Source organism: Ascaphus truei, chromosome 5 (assembly GCF_040206685.1).
Source record: "Ascaphus truei isolate aAscTru1 chromosome 5, aAscTru1.hap1, whole genome shotgun sequence".
NCBI lineage: Eukaryota > Metazoa > Chordata > Amphibia > Anura > Ascaphidae > Ascaphus > Ascaphus truei.
In genome coordinates, this window is record NC_134487.1 from 291,946,587 (window position 1) to 291,972,563 (window position 25,977).

Below are 25,977 nucleotides of genomic sequence, written 5' to 3' on the forward strand. Positions count from 1 at the left end.
GTCCCAACTTGTACCTTGGGGAGAGTCAGTAGGAGGAGTTGGGGGAGTTACATGGTGCACAGATTATAATGAGGCGTATCCCAGTCTGTGTCTCTGTGACAGCTTGTACCTTGGGGAGAGTCAGTAGGAGGAGTTGGGGGAGTTACATGGTGCACAGATTATAATGAGGCGTATCCCAGTCTGTGTCTCTGTGACAGCTTGTACCTTGGGGAGAGTCAGTAGGAGGAGTTGGGAGAGTTACATGGTGCACAGATTATAATGAGGCGTGTCCAGTGGCAGATATCCCATTAGTCCCAGCCTAGGGTGGCAAAAATATCCACCCCTATATACTTTTGCCGCGCTCTCGGGCCTGATGGAAAGTTATTTTATCTGTTGCGGCCGCCTCCGTACCTGCTGCCCTCCGCCTCCTTCTGAACCGCAGTGTCAAATGATGCCGCAGACATCACCAGCGGGACGTCACGGTGTCTTGTTGCCATGGCAACACGACATTGCTGCGTCAAATCAGCTCATGACGGTGCGTTACCATGGCAACATGGCGCCGTGCCGTCGCTGCGGTTTATAAGGATGAGGAGGCGGCCACAACATCCGTGCCTAGGGGTGGCGGATTTTGAAATCCGCCGCTGGGTGTATCACATTCTGCGTCTCTGCCCCAGTTTGCACCTTGGGGAGAGTCAGTGGGAGGAGTTGGGGAGGAGTTACATGGTGCACAGATTATAATGAGATGTATCACATTCTGCGTCTCTGCCCCAGCTTGCACCTTGGGGAGAGTCAGTAGGAGGAGTTGGGGAGGAGTTACATGGTGCACAGATTATAATGAGATGTATCACATTCTGCGTCTCTGCCCCAGCTTGCACCTTGGGGAGAGTCAGTAGGAGGAGTTGTGGGGGAGTTACATGGTGCACAGATTATAATGAGATGTATCACATTCTGCGTCTCTGCCCCAGCTTGCACCTTGGGGAGAGTCAGTAGGAAGAGTTGGGGGGAGTTACATGGGGCACAGATTATAATGAGATGTATCACATTCTGCGTCTCTGTCCCAGTTTGCACCTTGGGGAGAGTCAGTGGGAGGAGTTGGGGGGGAGTTACATGGGGCACAGATTATAATGAGATGTATCACATTCTGCGTCTCTGTCCCAGCTTGCACCTTGGGGAGAGTCAGTAGGAAGAGTTGGGGGGAGTTACATGGGGCACAGATTATAGTGAGATGTATCACATTCTGTGTCTCTGTCCCAGCTTGCACCTTGGGGAGAGTCAGTAGGAGGAGTTGGGGGGAGTTACATGGGGCACAGATTATAATGAGATGTATCACATTCTGCGTCTCTCTCCCAGCTTGCACCTTGGGGAGAGTCAGTAGGAAGAGTTGGGGGGAGTTACATGGGGCACAGATTATAGTGAGATGTATCACATTCTGTGTCTCTGTCCCAGCTTGCACCTTGGGGAGAGTCAGTAGGAGGAGTTGGGGGGAGTTACATGGTGCGCAGATTATAATGAGATGTATCACATTCTGCGTCTCGGTCCCAGCTTGCACCTTGGGGAGAGTCAGTAGGAGGAGTTGGGGAAGTTACATGGTGCACAGATTATAATGAGATGTATCACATTCTGCGTCTCTGCCCCAGTTTGCACCTTGGGGAGAGTCAGTAGGAGGAGTTGGGGGGGAGTTACATGGGGCACAGATTATAATGAGATGTATCACATTCTGCGTCTCTGCCCCAGTTTGCACCTTGGGGAGAGTCAGTAGGAGGAGTTCGGGGAAGTTACATGGAGCACAGATTATAATGAGATGTATCACATTCTGCGTCTCTGCCCCAGTTTGCACCTTGGGGAGAGTCAGTAGGAGGAGTTGGGGGGGAGTTACATGGGGCACAGATTATAATGAGATGTATCACATTCTGCGTCTCTGTCCCAGCTTGCACCTTGGGGAGAGTCAGTAGGAGGAGTTGGGGGGAGTTACATGGTGCGCAGATTATAATGAGATGTATCACATTCTGCGTCTCGGTCCCAGCTTGCACCTTGGGGAGAGTCAGTAGGAGGAGTTGGGGAAGTTACATGGTGCACAGATTATAATGAGATGTATCACATTCTGCGTCTCTGCCCCAGTTTGCACCTTGGGGAGAGTCAGTAGGAGGAGTTGGGGGGGAGTTACATGGGGCACAGATTATAATGAGATGTATCACATTCTGCGTCTCTGCCCCAGTTTGCACCTTGGGGAGAGTCAGTAGGAGGAGTTGGGAGGAGTTACATGGTGCACAGATTATAATGAGATGTATAACATTCTGCGTCTCTGCCCCAGTTTGCACCTTGGGGAGAGTCAGTAGGAGGAGTTGGGGGGAGTTACATGGGGCACAGATTATAATGAGATGTATCACATTCTGCGTCTCTGCCCCAGTTTGCACCTTGGGGAGAGTCAGTGGGAGGAGTTCGGGGGAGTCGCATGGGGCAGAAATTCTGAGTCTCTCTGTATAATGCTTTATCCCTTTCTACTTGTGCCAAAAATCCTCCATATCTGAAGTGGTGAATGTCTAACGTTCTGCAGTAGATGTAAGAATCTGTTCTTACATATTGTGCAATAAGATTGTGAGCTCTTTGGGGCAGGGACTCCTTTTTCTAAATGTCCCTTTTATGTCTGAAAGCGCTTCTTCTCATTAAGTGTAATTTGTATTATTTGTTATTTATATGACTATCGCGTGTATTACTGCTGCAAAGCGCTATGTACATGAATGGCGCAATATATATATATATATATATATATATATATATTTTGTATTGTATGTCTTTATTTATATAGCGCCATTAATGTACATAGCGCTTCACAGTAATACATGTGGTAATCGAATAAATAACAGATAATATAAATAACAGATCATGGGAATAAGTGCTTTAGACATAAACATAACATTAAGGAAGAGGAGTCCCTGCCCCGAGGAGCTTACAATCTAATTATATATATACATAGAAAAAAGAAAAGAATAAAGCGCCCAATCCTAGTGCATTACTGTGCAAAAATAATTTCATTTCCCAAAAAAGCTCATAAATCGAACTCACAAACATAGAAGATAAAAATGCAGTTTATGAGATTATACTCATGCTCCAAATAACAGCAAACATCCGCTCCTCTGCCCCACTGCTCTGCAGCTCCACCGGATCCGATCTAGCCCTCGTGAGTAACCGTCCAGCAGGGACTCACGACATCAGGCTCTCCACGAACTCCTTCCCCGGGAACACACCACCAGATGACTATAGTTCCCACCGGGGGTGGCGGAAGTGGCGGAACGGCGGCTGACGTCACACACTTAGTGTAGGGGTGACAAGCAGGTCACGGAACGATGCTAGGATATCCACAGCACACCTAGCCCTACGCGTTTCATCAGACAAGCTGATTTCATCAGGGGATATACATACATACATACATATATATATATATATATATATATATATATATATATATATATATATATACACTGCTCCAGAAAACAAAGCCGTGCATGTAAGCCCCCCTTTCGCTACAGTGACCCCTTAGCGTTTTATAACCGTCCTGTAAGGGAATTTTTGTTGGAACTGTATGTATTCCAGTGTGACCATTAGTGACTGCTTCTCCTCTATCGTCTCTTTCACTGTCCCCCGTCACTGGGCGCCTCTCCTATTCTCTTCTTGGGATGGCTACTTCCTGATGTCAGTGACTGGTGGTTTAATAAACCCCCATACCCTTATTCCCCACCCCCAGCCAGATGGAATGCAGTGTGTCCTTCTAAGGATGTCCTGTCACGTGAGCCTGGGGGGGAAGCAGAGCTGCTCTTTTCTTTTTACAGAAATCAGACACTTTTTGTTTTAAAGTTATTTGTTTTAAAGTGAATCCCTCGTGTTTGTTCTTTCTTACTTCGGGGCTAATTCAATTTGCGCAGACGCACCATGCTTCTATAGAATGACCCCCTTAGTGTGAGTGAGACACAGATATGTTCTAAGCCAGCGGTGCGCAAAGTGGGGGGCGCGACCCTCAGGAGGGGCGGGAGATTTTGCTTGGGGGGGGTGGGGCGGGAGCAGTTGCAGAGGTCCCGTGCTCTTCCCCCAGGCATTTAAATTAAATGTCGGGGGATCGCGTGAGACCTCTGCAACTGTTTACTTACCGGGATTCAGACGCTCTGTGACGCGTCGTCATCTGATGCTGCGGCACCATGTGCCGTCACGCGGCAAATGACGCCGCAGCGTCATCTCACGCGGATGAAGGTAGGCGGGGGGCATGAGAGCCGGAGCGAGAGAGACAGGGGGCGCAGCACTAAAAGTTTGCGCTCTACTGTTCTATCACTGGCCATCTCCTTGCTCAGGATATATTTCACCTTTTCATCATGGGGATAATAAAAATGCTGGTGGATAAAGAGTGCAGTTCCAAAGTGCGGTGGAAACGTTTCCGGCCAGGAGAAACCTGCTTGTGCAGCCAACACAACATAGACAAACATGCTGGTCTCCTTGAGGACAGAGGTCGGATGGAAGGTCCAAATGGGACCTGAAGCGTTGTTCCTCCTCTGTTCTTGGCTGTCACAATCAATGAAGAATTGCATTATGAACGTGTGAGTAGAGATGTACTTTGTACCTCTGTCCTAAAGGAGACCTGCACTTTGAAGAATTTGTTCGGTGGATAAAGAGAACATTATTTCTGACGTTTAACATTCCCCCTATTCTCTAGTTTACTAGCTTACCTCCTCTAAAGAGGGTTATATAGTTGCAACACCCCAGTTTTTCTATAGGACGTGTCTACCGGAAAGGCAGTGAATGCATAACCTTGACAAAACACCCTAGCGGTGTGAAACGCGTGGGAATTCCTTCCTTTTTGGGTAATGTTTTGCCCGTGTTTTTAATCTGTCTGATCGAATAAAGCTACAATATATTTTTTCACTAGTCGGGTTCCCAAGCATTTTTTTAGATCAACGCTTGCCTTGCTTCCGGCTTCTTATCGGTTTGGTGAAGCCTTTTCACTGTCCCATTGTGATTACTTTGCTCTCTTCTTCTCTGATTAAGTAACCTCCATCCGGGCTGGGATCCCGACTACTATCTAATAAGTGTCAGGGTTCCATGCATGAAACTGCAGGTTCTCTGTCTTTATGGACTAGCTTCGACCATCTGGATGTAGAAGACCTTGTGCAAACAATCCAGGGGTTGTGCCCCACTACCTGTGATTTGGATCCAGCCTTCTCTTAGGCTGTGTTGATGAAATGGGGCCAGTGTTTGCCACAATTGTTCGGTGCTTTTTACAGACCGGGATCTTCCCCGAACCGCTGAAGGAAGGAGTATTCAGACCTCGTCTAAAAAGCCTTCATTAGACCCAGACTGCATGGCTAATTACAGGCCTGTATCAGACCTTCATTTCCTAGGGAAGGTTATTGAGAAAGTGGTGGCAACCCAAGTGGAAAGCCGTTTATCAACCCATGACCTTTATGACCCATTCCAGTCAGGATTCAGAAGATGGCATAGTACTGAAACAGCTCTGGTTCAAAGCACTACAAGGGTACCAGCTATCGTGAGAGAGCTTCTAGTTCCTTACACTACTATTCACTCACTTTGATCTGCAGTTGAAGGACTCCTAACAGTTCCCAGAATCTCCTTAACTTCCTTTGGGGCCCGAGCTGTTAGCCGCGCTGCTCCCACTCTGGAACCGTCTGCCTCGTACAGTGCGAGAGGCCCCTCTCTGCGAATCTATAACAGGCTCTGGACCTACCTGTTTACCCAGGTATTTCATTAATGAACTGCAACCTTTCTGGAATGTAATAGCTGCAGCACCGTCCCATCCTGCATTGTATCTTTCCTTGTGTTTGGTCTCTTTTATAAATCTTAAATGTTTTCTTCCTTTCCCCTTTTTGTAACTGGGAAGTGAGTCCCATTGGTAGAAAAGTGCTATATAATTAAAGTTATTTTATAAATAAAATCTGTGCATCTGGCCCATAGATCTCAAGCTGGCACAATTATTATTTACGCCCTATTAAACCTGGTGAGAAGCAAGGTAACCTGCAGTTACTGAAATATTAACGGACTTACACAGACGCACTTCCCAGAATACCCTGCTTCTGTCTCTCCCCACTTACCACTTAGATTGTAAGCTCTTCGGGGCAGGGATTCCTTTTCCTGCTTTGACAGAAGCGCTTATTCCCACGGTGTGTTTTTATATTGCGTCACGTGCTGTGAAGCGCTATGTACCTGGATGGCGCTATATAAATAAAGTGATAGCTCCATTCATAATCTCTAATATTTGACAATATAAATATCCGTATCGTGTCCATGATCGGTTGTGTGCTGCTCGCTGGCTTTCAATGGGACCAGACAGTAGTTCTTTGTTCCCATACATAATAACAAGGATGATGGGTCACATTGTGAGATGTCCCGCTGAGACCTTCTGTCCTGTGAATTTACGAGCTGGCTGATGTCCCCTGCAACGTTTTTACTGCCCTATTGTTAACGCCTTCGCTGTACGAGCGGCCAGCTCGGCTGGAAAACGCTGGGCTGTTAAGGGGTTTGGGGAACAGCCATGTGTGAATCCTGGGCTTCTGCAGCATGTACAGTGAAGTATTAACAATAGCATTAGTTGGTGTGACCAAGGATTCTTCTGCCTGGTAGAGTCGTAATGGAAATCTGTCCAGAAACGAGCGAACCCCCCTCGCCTACCTTTTGTCCTATAAAGTTCTGTGAAACCGTGAAGCAGGGAGTGACACTGGATTTTACTGTGGGTTTAGGGGGCAGCGAGGGGACACAGTATACAAATAACATTTCGAGCATGGTGATGAGATGCTGATTTTATGCATCTTTAACCGCTTTGGGGTCTGTGTATCAAGGCAATTTGGGCGCAAACCTGGGGCATTTTCATGGTGGGGCAAGAGGCTTTGATGCATACAGTGCAGACTTGATCAAAGCATTTTGCTACAATTTTGCCGTAGCTTGCACCTTGGGACTGTCAGGAGGGGGAGTTGGGGAAGAGTTACATGGTGCACATATAATAAGATGTATCATAGTTGGGTCTAGGACATTTAGCCGCAGCCGTTTTGCCACTGGACAGTTGGCCGCTAGGACAGTTGGCCACCATAGATGACCCAAGGAGTCTGGGGGACTCCGGGGCCATTTTGTGTAATGCCAATAACTACAACCGTAGGTCCTTAACCCCTAACCCTAGTCCTAACTTTAACCCCTATCCGTAGGAGCGGTTATATTCATGGCGACTTCGGATCTGTGTGCAGAGACGTAGGGTCAAGTTCATCGGACACACAGATCTGCATGGACACATCGCACAGGAAGGTTTGGCTCAGCAGATTAGATCAAATCATATTCTATTGTTTGACACAAAGTAAATAGAATTGGCTCGAATCCTTGCATTAAGATGGTCACTTATTTGCTTCCTGTGTGCAAATGAATGCAACTTTTTTTTTTCCCCCTCCAGTCCTGTAATATTATCTTGTAATTACCATTGCTATCTAAGTAATTATGCTGCCCTCATTAGCCAAAGTAATAGAAGTGAGAATCAGCAGGAACCGGGCTGGAGGTTGCTTAAAACCATAACTGACAAGTGCGTTCTCCATTCTGAGTCTCCAATCTGTTCATCTGATTACACCTTTAAAGCAACAATCCTATCCATTAACAATGATTTTTTAGTAGAGGATGGGAACCGTGTGGGGGGGGGGGGGAGGAGAGTATGGAGGTATTCTCCCGCAAGCAACCGTGCTATAATTAGCTAAGGAGACCTCCCCAACCCCCCTATCTGATATACTTAGTGGGGTTTTTGCAAGGGATTTAAATGGTCATCCAATAGGAAGCCGCAACAGATAGCTTTGCTGCTTCCTATTGGCTCGCAGTATCCGTAAGATTTGACCGGCCATTTTTTTCCCGTGGAGGGGCATAGTCAGCTGTAAGAATCTTCTAAGCCACGGGACCGCGTTCTGGACGTCATGATGTCACATGACCCCACGGCGTCATTTGCCATGGCGATGCGTCTCCAGAAGCCGTCTGAGCCAAGGTAAGTGCCGTTTACAGAGGCCTTCGCCGCTGCCCCGGCATTTAATTAAAGTGCCTTCGGGAAGCGCGCGGGGCCTCTGTAAACCCTGTGGCCACCCGCTGACAATCTCCTGTTCTAAGCAGCCGGGTTTGTACACGCAGTGTGATTGCTGCTTTAAGATCTGTTTCGTCCACATTACTCTGCATTACTTCTCTTAATTTCATGTATTCCGGCACATATGCAAGTTAGTTTTTGGAAAGATATACATTTTTTTTTTAATAAGTATATGGTGACGATGATTTAAGTCTCTCCTTGAGCAGTGCCCCGATTTTTGATGTATGTGTATTAAATACATTTTGGGAGAAGTTCTCACCATCTTCCGTGGACTTGCATTGATTAAAAGGGAGTGTTTATCAGGGAGAAAATAGATCCCTGATAAACATGTAGAGTTGAGCAATATATCCCAGAGGATTGAATCACTCGGGAATGAAATTCCCTAATCTTGTTACACATGTCTGTCCTCTTCCCCTTGACATCCTGTAGTTGTTGTTCTGTGTTTGGCTCTTTAGAGAGAAGGGATATGGACTATTTAGGTAACATTGTGGCAGTCCGATAGTTTGCATGAAAATGAACCGTAAATAAAAATCCCCCTGGTGGGGCATTTGCATGTCTCAGACCAGTCTGCAACCCTGTCTTTCCCCATTATCGCTTGGCAAACCGTGCTTCCACTGCAGCCAGGGATTCTGGGTAATGATATGCAAATGAGCACACAGGGTCACCTTTTTTTGTTTCTTATCCATGGACCCTTATAAGCATATACCTGCCGCATTACACAGCTTTTTAGCACAGCCTGGGTTAGAGAAGTGCAGAGCCGGTAACCCTGCTCACAGACAGCAGTTTCCACCCTTTTGGGTCTCAAACGGTGCGAGGAGGTTGATTGTTGGCAGTGCATCGAGAAGCTGGTACGTGGTTATAACCAAACATTTAAAAAAAAAAAACAGTTATGGTGGGTGAAAGGAAAGTGCCCAGAACCGGCAACCGTGAACATGAAAGATGCCCTAAAAAGGGTTTGTGTGAATGCAGGGAAGTGGCACAATTGAGGTTTTTGCGGTACGGTGTACACTTGTACAGCCCCGGACCAGACCCCACTGTGGCTGTGCCCTGCAGCATCTAATTGGGCGTAACAGTGTATCGGAGCGAAAGGAAAGTGTTTGGCAGCACAATGCGCTTCCATTGCAACCGCTAAGAAACAGGAACATGCAACGGGAGCTGTGATACAGTGGGGGTTTGGCTGCTCTCACCCTGTAACTGGAGGATGCTGTTTATATTTTTTATTAATGCATAATTTAGCATTTCAATGTTTCAAATTGTACGCTGTGGTCAAAATGCCATGCAATATCACTACTATTTTTGTTTTGAGAAACTTTCTGTTGCTGCTTTAAATACATATAATATAAACCAGTGGTTGTCGACCTTTTCTTTTGGTTAAGGAACCCTAGCATTATATTGTGAGATTCTGGGGAACCCCAACCCTCAAATAGCATGTCTGAGATCAGATGCATTGTAAGGAACCCCAACCCTCTCTAATAGCGCGTCTGAGATCAGATGCATTGTAAGGAAAACCAACCCTCTCTAATAGCGCGTCTGAGATCAGATGCATTGTAAGGAACCCCAACCCTCTCTAATAGCGCGTCTGAGATCAGATGCATTGTAAGGAACCCCAACCATCTCTAATAGCGTGTCGGAGATCAGATGCATTGTAAGGAACCCCAACCCTCTAACAGCGTCTGAGATCAGATGCATTGTAAGGAACCCCAACCCTCTCTAATAGCGCGTCTGAGATCAGATACATTGTAAATTCTTCTGTATTTGGTACAATTTTCAAATGACCTGAAAATTGCAGGAAACCCTTGAGGGGTGCCAGGGGGAACCCTGTTGAAAAATACTGATATAAACAGTTGAATCTCTTTGTAACAGAGGTACCTTCAGAGTGTCACATTTGATGCAGACTCGAACAAAAGTAGTGGTGTATAACTTTAATGAACGTGCGAAGAAACGTTTGAGGTAAACGCAAAAAGTGAACAAATGTAAGAGTTTCCTGCGTGACGCAAATTGCGAGCCTCCTCAGATCTGGCAAATGACGCAGAATACGACACATCTCATTATAATCTGTGTGTCATTTCATTTCTCTCTAACTCTTCCTGGTAACTCTCCCACAATCGCAGGAAGACGCCCATGCTGCTAAGACCGAAGCAAAGATCTGGTGACATTGACTCAGAGAGACTACATTTTCATACATTTTGGTCCAAATTTGCCTTTTTGCAACTTTTTCCTTATTTTCTTCATCAGCCTACATTCTCTTGGGGTGTAGTTTGCAACACGGACTCCCGCGTTTGTTACAACCACTGCTCATGTGCCGTTTTGTCTCTCTGTTGTCACAGGGGAGCAGGAGCCATGTTCGGTGCTGACACGATGACTCTGAAACGGACGGCAGAAGTGACCAGGAATCAGGAACGCTCTCTGCAGCCGTCTACCCGCAGGTACGCGTTTCTCACGCAGCAGGGGTGTGCCAGAGCACGGGAGGGAATGGAAGAGGCATGGAAGGCGGGCAAACCGGGTCGGAACCTTTTCATGTGATAAAACAAAGGGGATTCCTTGTTAAGCTGTGATGGTGCCTGTCGGGTCGGTATCACATGAAAAATCCCACTGACTGTCTGGAGTTCCCATGAGATCGTGTCACGATTTACCGTTTCCTTAATTTACCACTTGGTGGTTAGTTTACTGGTATAATGCCAGTAATACGGGGTTGTATTTATTTTGACATATTTGGTGTTATTTTTCATTGCAAATTTAAGCTTATTTGTTGAAGTTGGGAAATGTAAAGTTTTCTTTCTGCGTTCTCTGGCTTCTTCCTGGAACCGTATCGTACGGCCAGCGCCTGATAATACCGCCAGTGGAACCCATAGTATTTAATATGCGGCGAAGACGTCTTCTCGCACGCTTAAGTAGATGTCTGCTACATAATTGCAGCCGTCCTCCCTAGGACCAAAATGAACCAATAGCACAACACGTTTAAGGGGTCACATGTGGGTGATTTAGCTTTTATTATTATTTTTTTTTAATACAAAATCTGATAGTTAATTTATAAACACGGTGAGCGGAGACTTGGGGGGGCTTTGATTTCCCCCGGCTACTCCCTTTTGTCTGATGTCGCTGTGTGTTCAACAAGTAATTACAAAGGCAAAAAAAAAACTCTTCTCCTCCCACCCCACTTCTTCCCTCCCACCTCTTCTTCTCCTCCGCCCCCCACCCCACCTCTTCGCCCCCCTTGTCTTCTCCCCCCTTATCTAGCTTTGTTGGCTCTCTGATAAGGACAGGGTGGGCAAAGGGTAAAGAAAACAATTCACGACACACTTTCCTCTTCAGGGGCCCCTTTAGAAATGCAATTTGTAACTCGTTTCCAAATTCGGCCGAACGAATCTTTGCCTTTAGCATGATTAGATTAGTTTAATGAAGCCAAATAGATTTGACTTCAATGGGAGTTTCCATACAATACGACCTCAATCGGACTATCGGAGTCTCCTGAATAACTCTCTTGGTCTCTATATATGAGAATACAGAACTAGGGTGGGGTCCTGATCCCTCAGTTGATTAAAGAGTTGGTTAGCAGACTTGTGTCCTATATGGACAGTGCCTGTGAAATAGAGCAGATAACTATCTGCGCCCGTACAGCCCGGTTACGGTTAAATTCCACTGAGATCCTCGACCTCGGCTGTGGCTTGTGGTTTTTCGACCTCACCAAGTGAGGGTTTAGCTTTCCCTTCGTTGCTCTGCAGATTTGCACCAGAAACGCTGACTCGGCTTTCTCTGAGCCGTGGGGCTTGGCTGGGTATTTATTCCTTTTTTACACTGACTCGCATGGAGTTTCAAAGTATATTTTAACTACTGTTCAAAGTATCATTCACACTACATAGATTTTTCCAGTGTAAACGGCTCTTCCTCTTTCTGATCCAAATTGCGGGATGTGATGTAAATGAATATTTGAAGTACTCATTAACCCTTTTGCTGCAAGCAGTTCATTGCTTTGCCACTCTGGCAGCGTAGGGGTTTCCACGCGCCCTCCTCCTTCCTCTACACCCGCTCCTCCTCCCCTACCTCTCCTCTTTCTTGAACCTATCTCTATCCTGACAATACCCAGACTCCTTAAACTGCTGTGGTCATCCCTTCTCTTAAAAGAAATCTCGCAACCCTACCCTTCCCTCCAACGTTCGCCTATCTCACTTCTCCAAACTCCTCGAGCGCATCATTCACAACCAACTCTCCACCTTCATCCACTCCCATTCCCTCCTTCGCATTGTCCAGTCTGGCTTCTGTCCCTCAGTCTTCTGACACTGCCCTCCTCACCATCCAGAACTTTCTCTCCCAAGCTCGCCTCTCCAAACTCTCCTCCATCCTCATGCTCCTCGACTTCTCTTCAGCCTTTGACACTGTCGATCATTGCACTTTCATCTCCACCCTCACCAATGTTCGCATTACTGACACTGCCATCACATGGCTCTCATCCTACCTCTCCCATCACTCGTTCTCCGTCACCTTCAACAATTCATCGTCACCAGCCTCCAAGTTCCGTCCTTGGTCCTCTCCTCTTTTCCTTCTACACGGTCCCCCTCTTTGACCTCATCTCCTTCTATGGATTCAACCTCAATTTTGTTTTGCAGATGACATCCAAATCTACTTCTCCTTCCCACTGTTCTCACCCAAACTTTCCACCCGTATCTCTGCCTGCTTTTCTACCATTTCCTCCCACTTCGTACAAATCAACTTAGCTAAGACTTAAGTCCTCTACTTTGTTGCTTACTCCTCCCACCCATCCTCCCCAATCCCCACCATCTCCTCCCTCACCATCTCCCCCTTTCCTTCTGCTCACAACCTTGGAGTCACCTTTGACCCTTCACTCCTCTTCACCCAACATATCTCCTTCATCACTACCACCTGTTGTTAACACCTATACAACATAAGAAAATGTGTCAACTCATTTCTCTCTCCTCGGCCAAACGTCTCATCCACTCCCTCATCTTCATCCATCTACTCCTCCATACCCCTCAAATCTCAACAAATTCAAACCGCTGCAGCCCATACACCTCAATCTCCCACGCTCTGCCCACTGTGGTCTACAAATCTCTCCATGGTCTCCCTCTCCTCCCCTCCCCCCCCGCCCTTACCTTGCAGCACTCATTTCTCGCTACACCGTTCCCGTCCTGTTCGCTCCCTGACTATCACTGCCATCACTCCCCCAGCCCCGTGCCTCCTCTCAATTCCAATCATTTGCCTTATTCGCTCCCATACAGTGAACAAGCTTCTCCACCACATCCAATCTGCCCCCTCCCTAACTATCTTTAGAAGCCAACCCAAAACTAATTTCTTCTCTATCACATTCCTTGTACCCCCATTAACCTCCTATCCCATGCCCACCCTCCCCAACGCCCATGATCTCCCCTTCCCTCACCCCTTCCTAAACCTTATTAAAGTCCCTGCAAAGTCACCCACCTTTTCGATCCAACCACCTCCACTATCTCCCACTGTCGGACCCATCACCATGCCACAGACTAGATTAAATCCAGAGACCTGAACCCAACCCCTTCCCACTAACCAAGCAAGCTCTCAATGCACCTAACCCACAGTCGGACCGTAATGTTCCCACCCCTGCCCACCAACCAAGCAAGCTCTCAATGCACCTAACCCATAGTCGGACCGTAATGTTCCCACCCCTGCCCACCAACCAAGCAAGCTCCCAATGCTCCTAACCCATAGTCGGACCTTAATGTTCCCACCCCTGCCCACCAACCAAGCAAGCTCTCAATGCACCTAACCCATAGCCCGACCATAATGTTCCCACCCCTGCCCACCAACCAAGCAAGCTCTCAATGCACCTAACCCATAGTCGGACCATAATGTTCCCAACCCTGCCTACCACAAAGTCATCTTAACAATTACTCTATGCTCATCGCATGAAATGTTCCATATATAACCCCACCACTGTTTTACTAACTAATATACTGCGCCCTGGATAAAGGCACTATATAAATGTTATTATAAATAAGGTGTTATCTGCCACATTTTTATTGTAAAATGTTGACTGGCATTATATGCAAGCAATCGATACAGAGCAAAACTATTACATCCGATAAGAAAGAAATACAGCCATATTTTACACTGCTAAAGAAGCTAACAATTTCAGTCCGATATATCTGGGGGGCCACAGGACAGACTGTCCCCATCTCCTAGAATGTCCATGAGACCCTGAAATGTTGGGTAGATCCAGAAGGTTGCTGTGTGCGTGACGGCGGCAGTGTGTGTACGTGACAGAGGCTGCGTGCGCGTGACGGAGGCTGTGTGCGTGTGAAGGAGGCGGTGGGTGTGCGCGGAGCGGAGGCTGCAGAGTCAGACTGCTCCGTCTTATCAAGATATTTATGTATCTATGTATGCGCATGTGTATATATCTATGACTGCGTGCATGAATCGGTGTATTGATGCGTGAATGCATGCCTGCGTCTGTGTATGTATCCATGCACCAGTGAATGCATGTCTGCGCCTGTGGATGTATACATGTGGTGAGTAATACCTTGTACAGGCACAGTGTCTGCCCATCTCCTTCTCACACTAGGCTAAGTATGGAGTAAATGCTTCTTCCAGGAAGTTTTTGTTAACGTTATTACAAATGTTAAAAGTAAAGACTTAATCATACCCAACAGCATCCAACGTTGCCACTTTGAGATTAACCCATGGATTTGTTGTCTTTGCTTCCCAGGGTGAAGCTTGCAGGTAAAGAGAATTCTGTGTCTGTGAAAAAGCTTGGAAACCATTGGGTTGATTTTCCTGGTGAGAGTCGAGCAGAAAATACATTCGTCCCTGTGAAATATAATCAAGGTGCATCCCTGGAGAAAAGCCCCCTCAGACCCCTGGAGAACCTGCCAGGGGAGCCCGACACAGAGGGTCTACAGCAGAACATGCTCAGCCACAAAATGATCATCAATGACCCTGTCATGGAACTTAATGTGAAGGAATCCAGCCAGATACTCAAGAAGCAGCTAGGAAGCCCCCATAAATTCCCATCACCCCATAAGGTCACACTGAAAAAGACTTCTAGTATCAAGGATAAGATTTCTCAGTGGGAAGGGAAGAGGGAGGCGCAATCCCCTGTCCTCAACCGAAAGGAGGGAGCGCAGGTGAAGAGGCAGGACTCCGGTGAGTCATTGCCAGAGAAGGTGGTTGGCGATGGAAAGACCCGGCAGAAAGGGAGCATTAAAAGGATGTTGAGCTGGGAAATGGAGAGCAAAGAGATTGAAAAGAGAGACTCTTCCAGAACTGAGAAACGAACAGAGAAAGAGGCTGATCCAAGCACGGATAAACTCCAAGAACTGACCACAAGCAGCAAGAAAGACCAGCCGTCAGTGTTGAGTCAAGTGAAACGGTTTGAGCGGTCCTTGAAGGAAGGACCTGCAGAGGCACACCCACAGTTACCAGGGACCTATTACTCCCCACACTGTCTGATGGAGAAGTCGGAAGAGGATGTTCAAACCTCTACAGAGAGCCAGGAGAACAGATTGGGGTCAAAGCCGAAATGGGGTTCGGACTCTGAAAACACTGAGCCCATCTTTGGCATGGTGGGAGAGCCCAAAGTGTCTAGAGGAGAGAGCAATGCAGAGAATGTATACACAGAACCTGGTGCCCCTGAAAAGAAGCTGCCCATCAACCCACTACCTAAACCCAGAAGGACTTTCCGACATGAAGGGGAGGGGGAGGTGGGCTGGGGTCGGTCTACCGGACTGCGAAAAGTGAATAGGAACTTGCCTCCTCTTCCTTGTATACCTCCTCCTCCACTCCCCACATCTCCACCACCTGCAGCTGTGAGCAGAAGACTCTGGAACAGCAAGCACAAAAATAATGGAGACCATAGGTATTCTTCTTAGTAGTAGTAGTATTTATTCATATGTTGCACTGGTGCTGTAGTTGGCACTGTAGAAATGTAAACATTGGGTAAACTAGGAAATACAAGGTCAATAAATGGGAAAATGCTAGATAGACATTGATGACCGATAATGTGATATTAATGTTATAGAACTACAGTAACATAGTAACTTTTACACTCATAGCACCAATGGTTTACCCATCCCATAACTTACCAACTGTTGTCCTGAAGGAAGGACCGGTATAAATCTCATGCGTTGGTGGACAGACTTTATTTTATAGAAGCATACAAGTTAAGAGCAAATAAGGACCACTTGACCCATGCCGTCTACCCATTTTGTTACAGTACATTCCCTAGATTTTTTCCATATTCAGTATGTGATTGTGTCCTAGCCCTATAGACAACTTACAATTTAATCTAATTACCTCTTGATGGTCATCAGCTCATCATGCAGTTTTCTTGATTTGCGTATGTTCTTGACGAGCATAGAGAAGAACCAGTTAAATCCCAAATATTATAGTTTCTTGCTTTATAACATACCAGCATGAGAGAGTACTCCATAAATGTAGTTGGAACAGAAGATTTTGAGACCTCGCACGTTTTTAACAAAACATCTGAAGAAGAGACTTGTGGCCCCCTGTAAAACTAGTTTAAGGTTCTAGTAGCTTTACAGGTCTATTAGAAGGGATCATTTGCTGTAGGCTGTGAAACCTTTTTTGGGAACTTACGTTGGAGTTCTTCATACATGAAACTATGGTTTACTGAGCATTCAAAACCTCTTCACGTGTACTGTACTGAGATTGCATGTGTGTGTCTATCTTACTAACCACCAATTATGGACATTCCCTCAATGAATACGTCTAATCTTAAAACTACCTATCCTATTTCCTGTTCTCAAATGCAATGCTAATAAGTTCCACGTTAACGTGTTCCACAAGTTGGGTGTGTGCTGTTTTTTTTTTTTTAAATTTAGATAGATAATTGGATGCGCCTGTTAATTTTAGTGCATTATATGTGAATTCGTGAACATCACTTCTTTATTCGTTTTTCTTTTCCGTGCCATTCCTGATCCTTTACACAATTATCTCAGTCAATCTCCTCTCCGGGCTAACGTGGTATAGGGCCATATTGTATATATGAAGCCGTGCAAATTGTAGCATTACCCCCAAACCAGGCCATAAATTGCATTATCTTGATTCTGTGTCACTTTGCATCAATGTTCCAAGGTGCTTTGCGACAATGGTGCTCCTGGTGTGCTAGTGAGTCATTTGGGGAGGGCTTCTTGGAGGAGTTTTGGGGGAAGACGGTCAGCGCACAATATTAAAATGCGATGTTTCACATTTGCGCCTACAACTGGTACAGTTTTGGTTCCGCCTGGCGCCAATGAAACCGGCCAGGTCGGTGGTAGTGTTGACTTCAACGCCTTAGGCTGCACTTGTGGCGACGGTGAAGCTACGTCACGTCGCGTCAAAACAAATGCATTGTCGCCGTCGTGTGCGTTTATAGTGCACGCGACGGCCACAAAGTGACGGAGCGACAGTGCTACCAGAAATCTGGTAGTCACTGATATTTGATTTTTTTTCCGGCGATGGTCTCCCCTTGCGGCCAAACGGGAGCTTCTCCATGCCTCTGCCCTGCCCTTTTATGACGTCATCCAGCAACGTCGCCTAAACTTCCAAATACAACTCGTCGCGACGGGTGACGTCATCGGTCGCGTCGCTGGCTGTATAAGCGCAACATTAGAGACCTTCTCCAAATATAAGAAACAAGATCACAAGCTTGATACATCCGCCACCGGCGCAAATTAATGCCTTATGGAGCAAACTGCGCCATGCTAATATATAGCCCCTGTAATCTTTTTATACCTTGATTGGCTAAATATTCAATACATTTTATCATATGAGGGGTAGGAGACCCTCTGCTGAAGTTTGAAAGGCGTTGGGTAGGAGCTGAAGTGTGAAAGGCGTTGGGTAGGAGCTGAAGTTGACGTTTCTTGTACCTCCTACAAGTTATTTGCTCAAGTTTCCCAGGTGCAAAAACATTGCACCAGAATTATCAAGGGAAAAAATCCTATACATCCTATATATACATACAGTATATACCAGTGATTCCCAACCTTTTTTGTTTGGAGGAACCCTTTAAGTATTTTGTAAAATTTCGGGGAACCCCTATCTGGATGACACATGTTCGACAGGGGTAAATCACAAAATAGACGTGTAAAGCAGTGGGGGTAATACATAATAATTAACTCATACTTTTGAATAAACAATGTGTATATATTTTGTAATGATTTTGGTTTAAACATCCCCCCTCCCTGCATCTCACATCATCCCCCACTGATCAATCGATCTCTCTCTCCCCCTTCTCTCTCCTCTACCTTTCTCCCTCCTTCTCTCTCCTCTCCCTCCTATCCTCTTCCTTTCTCCCTCCTTCTCGCTCCTGTACCTCTCTCTTGTCCCTCCTTCTCCCCCCTCCCCCTTCCCTCCTCTCTCCCCTTCTCTCCCTCCTCTCCTCCTCTCTCCTCTCCTTCTCTCTCCTCTCCCCCCTTCTCCACTCTCCTTCTCTCTCCTCTATCCCCCCTTCTCCATTCTCCTTCTCTCTCCTCTCCCCCCTTCTCCACTCTCCTCTCCCTCTCTCCCCTCCCCTTCTTTCTGCACTTCCTTTCTCCCTCTACCTCTCCCCCTCCTTCTCTCTCCTCTCACCCCTCTCTCTCCCCCCCTTCCCCACACACACACTGTGTCACACACACACTGTCACACACACTGTCACACAAGCAACGTTGAGCAGAAGAAACAGCACCCCCCTCCCCCACCTCCCGTAGCTCACATGAAAAGTTACAGAAGAAGCCGACACCACAGATCACCCTCTGTGCTCAGCTCACAGGCAGGAGGCAGCGACGACTGCACGCGCGCTCCTAGGAGGGAGGAGGAGCGGAGGGGGGAGGAGGAGAGCGGAGGGGGGAGAGCCGGGGCAGCAGTGAGTGCGGCCGGCCAGGCGGAACCCCTGGGTGTGCTCCGCGGATCCCCGGTTTGGGAATCACTGGTATATACATACTATATACAGTATGGCCCTAGACCACTTTAGCCTGGAAAGGCAATTAACTGAGATTGTTGTGTAAAGGATCAGGAATGTATAGGATTTGTTTTCTTTGATGAATCTGGTCCTGTTTTTTTTTGCACTGGTTTTGCACCAGTTTGGCAGCCACGTGACTTTAGGAAATCGAGGCCACAGACTTTCAAACAAAGCTCACGGAGATCTCCAGCGATCCTCTTCATCCACAGCCTTAAACCCACCAGGAAGGAAGTTTTTGTGGGTTTATTTTTGTTCCCTGGAGTGCAAGACACAGACTGGGCCTCACATTACATGTAAACATCATTCTGATACCAGATTATCCTGACATGCTTTGATGCTACTGGCCAGACCTGTAACCCCTTCAGGGCCAAAGAGAGCTGCATTGCACTGGAAAAGCAATGTGTTTCTGCTGCTTCCGGCGCTGACGGGGTCAATGCATCAAAGGGAAATACACTGGCATGCACTTGGAAAATTGGCAACGCCACGGAAACTTTTCTAAGCTCCTGCTGGGTAGAATTAACCCTTTTGCTGCTAGAGGACCCCGCAGTTGCTGTCCTCTCTTGGCATTAAAAGGTGTTAGAATCCCAATAAACCTGTTCTCATTTGTTTATTTATTGGTAGTACAGTTGGTAAAATCCCTCCTAGGCATTGGGAAGAGCCCATACTTACTGAGTGCTGCTAGTCCATAAGACACATTACAGCCCATTAAAGTGAATCAGTGATAATGTATCACAGCACCGTTTAGTAAGTACGGGCCGCAGCCTCCTATAGCTGTTAAAAAAAAATGAAAACCTTTTATAGATTTAATCTTTAAAAAGATTTGTCTCCTTTTCATCTCACCCAGGAACTTAGAAAATAAAATGTGTGTGTGTGTGTGTGTGTGTGTGTGTGTGTGTGTGTGTGTGTGTGTGTGTGTGTGTGTGTGTGTGTGTGTGTGTGTGTGTGTGTGTGTGTGTGTGTGTGTGTGTGTGTGTGTGTGTGTGTAATCTGGAGTGATTCAGAAGTGAAATGAGGCTTTCTATTGTACAGTAGTGTAAAGAAATCTTTGAAGAAAAATAAATAGTTTGCAGCAATTATTGATTGGTATATTTATAGGAAGCACGGGCATCCTTTCACAGAAAACAGCGCCCCCTCACGCCCCCCCATCCTCCCTATTCATTCCATGTCTCCCCCCCCCCCCATTGTTTTTGTTTTTATATTGGTAGGAAGCAGGAAGCCTCCGGAGCTGAAACTATTTCATTGTAGCGGAGGGGACCCCCTGGTTTCCCGGGATCCATACCTGTAAATGTAGCGCCACAAAACAAAATAGTGGTTTAAATCTCCCGTGTTACGCTGGCAAATAGGAAGCTGCGACATCATCAGCTTCCTATTGGCCCGTGTTAACAGCCGGCACTAGTGTATGTATATCGGGATCTGGCCGGTCCCCGGAACATTTCAGCTCCGGAGACCTCCTGCTTCAGAAAGCTGCTAAACATGACATTTTCTGTGGGGTTGTTTTTTGTTTGTTTTTTTTAATAAATCAGTTTTGTAGTATTAGATAATCGGAACTGTTTTTTGTTTTTGCTTTTTATTCCACTCTTAATGTCATTTTTAATGAGTTTTAAAGCATCCTTTGATTTCTATAGCAGTGTTTTTCAACCAGTGCTCCCCGAACATCCCTAAAGGGTTCCCTGTAATTTCCAGGTAATTTGAAAATTGTACCAAATACAGAAGAATTTACAATGCATCTGATCTCAGACGCACTATTAGAGAGGGTTGGGGTTCCTTACAATGCATCTGATCTCAGACGCACTATTAGAGAGGGTTGGGGTTCCTTACAATGCATCTGATCTCAAACGCGCTATTAGAGAGGGTTGGGGTTCCTTACAATGCATCTGATCTCAGGCGCGCTATTAGAGAGTGTTGGGGTTCCTTACAATGCAGCTGATCTCTGCACCCTTTCCCTGCCGTGCAAGATCTTTACAACACTCTTCTGTTTGGGATAATTTGTTGCCAGTGTTCCCAGCAGTTTGAGCTGCAAACTGTAACAATAGATAATGTTACCTTAGTAATATACGGATACATTGTAGCTAACGAGTTACACTGACTGAAGGATTGATTGAAACTAAAGGGCCATTAGTTAGGCACACAATCAGGATTTATAACAGGAGCACCAAACATGTATTTGCCAGCTTAGGTAAGAATGTAGAATGATACATTGTCACATGCTTTACATATACAAAAACGAATGAAATAGAAGAGGGGATGTAGTATTGCTGCTTTAATATCTATGGGAAAAGGAGTCTGTATATATACATTTCAGCCAGACCTTTCTGAAGTTCAAATCACTGTAACAAGCTTTCCAGTAACGCTGAAACTGGAAATGCTACACATTGAGTTTCTTTGAAAATGTCCTTGTTTTTAGTTGTGTTCTTCTATTGGGCTCCGTGTTAACCAGAGGTTATCAGATACTTCTTCTCCTCCTTTATTTGCTGGTGTGGTTTATTCATGTGCCTCTGGATGAAAGATATCCCCAGTGGTATCGCTAAAGAAATGAGGTAAAGATGAGTAAAGCCCTCCAAAGCATTTGGGGGGGAAATGTCATGAAACGCCCGTCTTTTTTGTTGTTGTTGTGAAAGTTGTCTATCTGTTTCACTTCTGTGTTGCTGGAGGAGTCTGCATTGCTGGCCTTCTGATGCTGAAGGGGTTAATCTAAGGGCGGTCAGCGCCAGGGTTGAAAGGCCACCAACATGTCAGGTTTTAAGGATATCCCTGCTTCAGCACAGGTGGAGCAATCAGAGCCACCTGTGCCGTATCCGGTATATCCTTAAAACCTGACCCGTTGGTGGCCCTTGAGGACTGGGGTTGGCCACTCTGACTTGGAGGGACTGCACCATTTGAAGACTGGCTGCTGGTCAGGTTATGCTAAGGATTGATGAGATCTATTTCTGTATCCTTACATCCTCCTTAAGCATCGTGTATTACAATGTAGCCACTGCCTTAGCCGACTGTCTGCCTCCTCTGTCTCATGGTTACTTTGTTACCGTGCCATTCTATCCCTTACAACAAGGCCAGAGGTCTATGTCCGTACAACAGACGTAAACACTCCACCACCTCTCACATTTCACTCCTTACCGCTGTATTTCGCTGCCTTTCACAAGTGACAGATTCTTACTTCTTCTTTCTTTTTTTGTCCTTGGGTCTTCTCTTCGCTTCCTTTTTGTTCTACTTCACCTCCAAAGCCTAATGGTTAAAGATCTTTCTCTTCCTGGTTTTGAACATCAGGAAGTCGTATGAATTTGAGGATCTGCTCCAGTCTTCTTCAGAGAACGGCCGAGTTGACTGGTATGCGCAGACCAAACTGGCCCTCACACGCACTTTATCCGAAGAAAACGTCTACGAAGACATCCTAGGTAAGAAATCCAGGTGGCTGCAGAAAACCCACTATAGGTACTGGGTGGTCTATAACGTTGGACATCACTAGTTTAACCTTTATACCGAGTGCCACCGGACCCACCGCAATCACATGACACCTGGGCTCCATTTATGGTTGAAACCTATCCCACCTTCACATTGCAGAGCCAGTATAACCAGCCTCATGCTGGTGAGGCCCAAGTGGTCGAAAGAGCTACCTGTGAGTAGGGTTACTGGCTTTGCACTTCTATAACCCAGGCTAGGCAATGCAGCAAGCTTATAGGGGGTCCCATGTTAAAATAGATTCGAAGCAAAAGGTGACACCAAGTGCTCATGTGCATGTCATTACCCAGAATCCCTGGCTGCAGTGGAAGAATGGTATGCTAAGAGATAATGGGGAAAGGCGGGGTTGCAGACCTGTCTGAGACATGTGAATGTGCTCACAAGTGGGATTATTATTTGCTGTACAATGTTTATTTACAAAGGCCCAAAGCCTGCAGTAGTGTCCGCATGGAAGACTGTGCCGTCTATTCCAACCTGCTCCACCCCAGCAGACAGCATGGAGCTATTTTCCTTGCTGACGTCACAAAGATGCTCAGATGTAGAGGCTGATTCCTTAAAGACCGACGTGGCCGTTCACGCCAGCTTCGGCTGAAAATCCCTTAAACGGCCTGAACATCCGCTTCGGCGTCGAATACGGCTCTTTGTGTCTTAGGCCGTGCTTATAGTGCTGGCGACGCGACGTCACCCGAAAACAAATGCATTGCCGCCGCCGTGTGCGCGCAATGGCGACAATGCGACGGAGCGACATCGCCGTCGTGAAAACTGGTAGCCGGCAAATTTTGATTTTTCAAGGGCTGTCGCCTCATGTGACGGCCCTTGAACCAATCAAATGTCCGGAAACCCGTGACGCCGCCGCCCGACGAAATATAACTTGCGACGGGTGACATCACCCGTCGTGTCGCCATCGGCGGCAATATAGGCGCGGCCTAACCTTGATCTTTTCTGATAAGACTTGTTCATGTCACGTTGTGGCCTCCTATTGGAGGACTGTCGGTGCCATGTTTAAAAAAAAAAAAGAAAGCAGGAAGTTGACCAGTTACCGGCCCAGTATCTTGGGGATCGGAAGGAGTTCTGCTCCAGAGGAACTTCCCGGTTTCAATTTTGTTACAAGATCAATTTAAACTGGGCGGGATTTGCTGCTTTAATATACTGTGTGCGCTTTCCCCGCTCTGGAGAAGATTGAAGCCCTATTTATTTGATTTGAGCTGAATTTTTCCCCATCACTAGGAAGAAGACTTTCTAATAGAAAACAGAGGGGGTATAATTAAAAAGATAAAAGTGGACGGGGGAGTATTGTGTCTGATCCCCGCCCTGGAATTACTGCCAGTGCCTGCTATACAGCTCCTTGTCACTTCTGCCCAGCGCCGCTTCAGCTTTTGGGTCCTGTTTTGCAGACACCCCTTCCAAAGAAAATCCCTACGAGGACATAGAGGCAGGCGGACGCTGTCTTGGAAAGAAATGTGTTCCTCCCTTCCCCAGTCCCCCTGCCTCAATCCCGGGAACACCAACCAAGGTACGTGGGCTGTCCTCGTCGGGAGTAGGTCTGGTACACTGGGCTATGTGGTATGTCGCAACAATGTAACCATAGTTCTCTAAGTAATAACACACTGTGAGTGATCATTTGCATGTCATTACCCAGAATCCCTGGCTACGTTGTATGCCAAGAGATAATGGGGAAAGGCAGGGTTGTGAACCTGTTTGAGACGTATAAATGTGCTCACTAGTGGGGTTTTTATTTGTTACATATTAATGCGACACATATCAATATAACCCTTCCTATAATAATGTCAGGCTTAGAACAATGTTTTAACAATGTAACACCACTTAGCGGAAAAAGTCCCTCCTAATTATAATGTAACCCTAATTTTAAGAATGTAACACATAACATTAACATTTATTATAACAATGTAATGTCTTGCATCAATGTAACACCTATTCTGAGAATGTAACATTTATTATTATTATTATTACCCTAGATAACAATGGGAAGCGAAGTTCTTTGCTATGCGCCTCTCTTTACAGACCTCTGTGCTTTCTTCCCCTCTTGTCTCTCCAGCTGCCCCCAAAGCCCACATTCTTCAGGCAGAATTCAGAACGTCGCAGCTTCAAGCTGCTGGACCTGAGGAAGCTGGGACGGGATGGGGTGGCTTCCCCCAGTAAGCTCAGCCCCCCCTCCTCTCCCAGCAGCCCCGACGATGCTTTCTTCAGTTCGGGAGACCCACAGAACGGACGCAGGCGGAGAAAAATCCCAAGGGTAATTTTACTTCACTCCGCCGGTCCCTACAAATCGTCCGCTCTGCAACGGTTGTTGTAGTACTTGAGAGTCGACCATCTTTACATTTTTGCTGTTATTTGCTACACAGCAAGTATCCAAAAGGCTGCAGCACGTTGAGATTCCTTGCTAAATCCCTGGGTTCTCATTTAAAAAAAAAAAAAAAAAATTGTTCGGCTAACCCTGTTTTCTTTGTCACGGCTTCCGGGCGAAACGACAAGTGATGGGCAGGATTAAAGAGAAACGAAGTAGTGGAAGTGTTGAAGGGATCTGAAATGACAACGTTGGTCTACTTCGGGGATGGGCAACTTCAGTCCTCAAGGGCCACCAACAGGTCAGGTATGCAGGATATCCCTGCTTCAGCACAGGTGAGTCAATCAGTTTCCCAGTCTTTGACTGAGCCACTGATTGAGCCACCTGTGCTGAAACAGGGATATCCTCAAAACCTGACCTGTTGGTGGCCCTTGAGGACTGGAGTTGCCCACCCAGGTCTTCTTCCTCGTATATCCGCTGTATTCTTTTAGCCTCCCTGTAAGCCCCACGGGTTTCCCTGAATCGCTCGTTATGCTGTAACAAATTTATAGCAACATATTTCTCTTGGTTTTTTTTGCCAAAAACAGCTGGTGATGAAAATAAATGCCATTTTTGAGGCCCGACGAGGGAAGAAAAGAGTCAAGAGGTTGTCGCAGTCCACAGAGAATAACTCAGGACGAGGTATGGGGGGACAGTCTGGGGGTCCCTTTGCCTTCCCTCTCCTGTGCATGCATTGACGCCTCCTGCAGTGTAGGATCGCGCTACGAGAAGGGCGGTAGGAAATTGCTCTCGGGGAATCCCAGAGACGTTCCAAACGCATTACAGCAGCAATCCTGCTTCCCTTTTTACATTGTAATAGATTTGAAGCAGGGGGTCTCTGGAGCTGAACTGTGATCATCTCAGTTCCAGAGACCCCCGTTGTTCCTGAGATATATACCTCCCTGTACGGATTGCGTGTAGCGGCTGTGGGGCTATCTAAATGGTGGATTTAAAGCTCCCGCAACATGCGGGCCAACAAGGAGCCATGATGTCATCCCTTGCGTCTTCCTGTTGGCCCGCGTGACGCGGGAACGTTAAACCTGCGGAGCTGCCACCGGCGCCCCCTACGGAGGAGTGGAATCGGACATTTGACCGCGGAAATTTCGCCGCTACCGAGTCTCCGCCGGCGTGCGGGACCCTCTGCCAGTTTGCGTTCATTTAAACATCTGC

General features: G+C 46.7%; 1 protein-coding gene across 3 annotated transcripts in view; it reads left to right on the forward strand.

The window, feature by feature from the left end:
* Positions 1-25,977, forward strand: part of DENND2A (DENN domain containing 2A) — a 109,048-nt gene that overhangs the window by 50,103 nt on the left and 32,968 nt on the right. For all 3 annotated transcript variants that reach the window (XM_075602655.1, XM_075602654.1, XM_075602657.1), the window contains exons 2-7: positions 10,408-10,506; positions 14,775-15,923; positions 22,272-22,399; positions 23,858-23,976; positions 24,520-24,717; positions 25,356-25,449. In XM_075602655.1, coding sequence (XP_075458770.1) covers positions 10,408-10,506; positions 14,775-15,923; positions 22,272-22,399; positions 23,858-23,976; positions 24,520-24,717; positions 25,356-25,449 — 1,787 coding nt within the window. The remainder of the gene's footprint in view (positions 1-10,407; positions 10,507-14,774; positions 15,924-22,271; positions 22,400-23,857; positions 23,977-24,519; positions 24,718-25,355; positions 25,450-25,977) is intronic.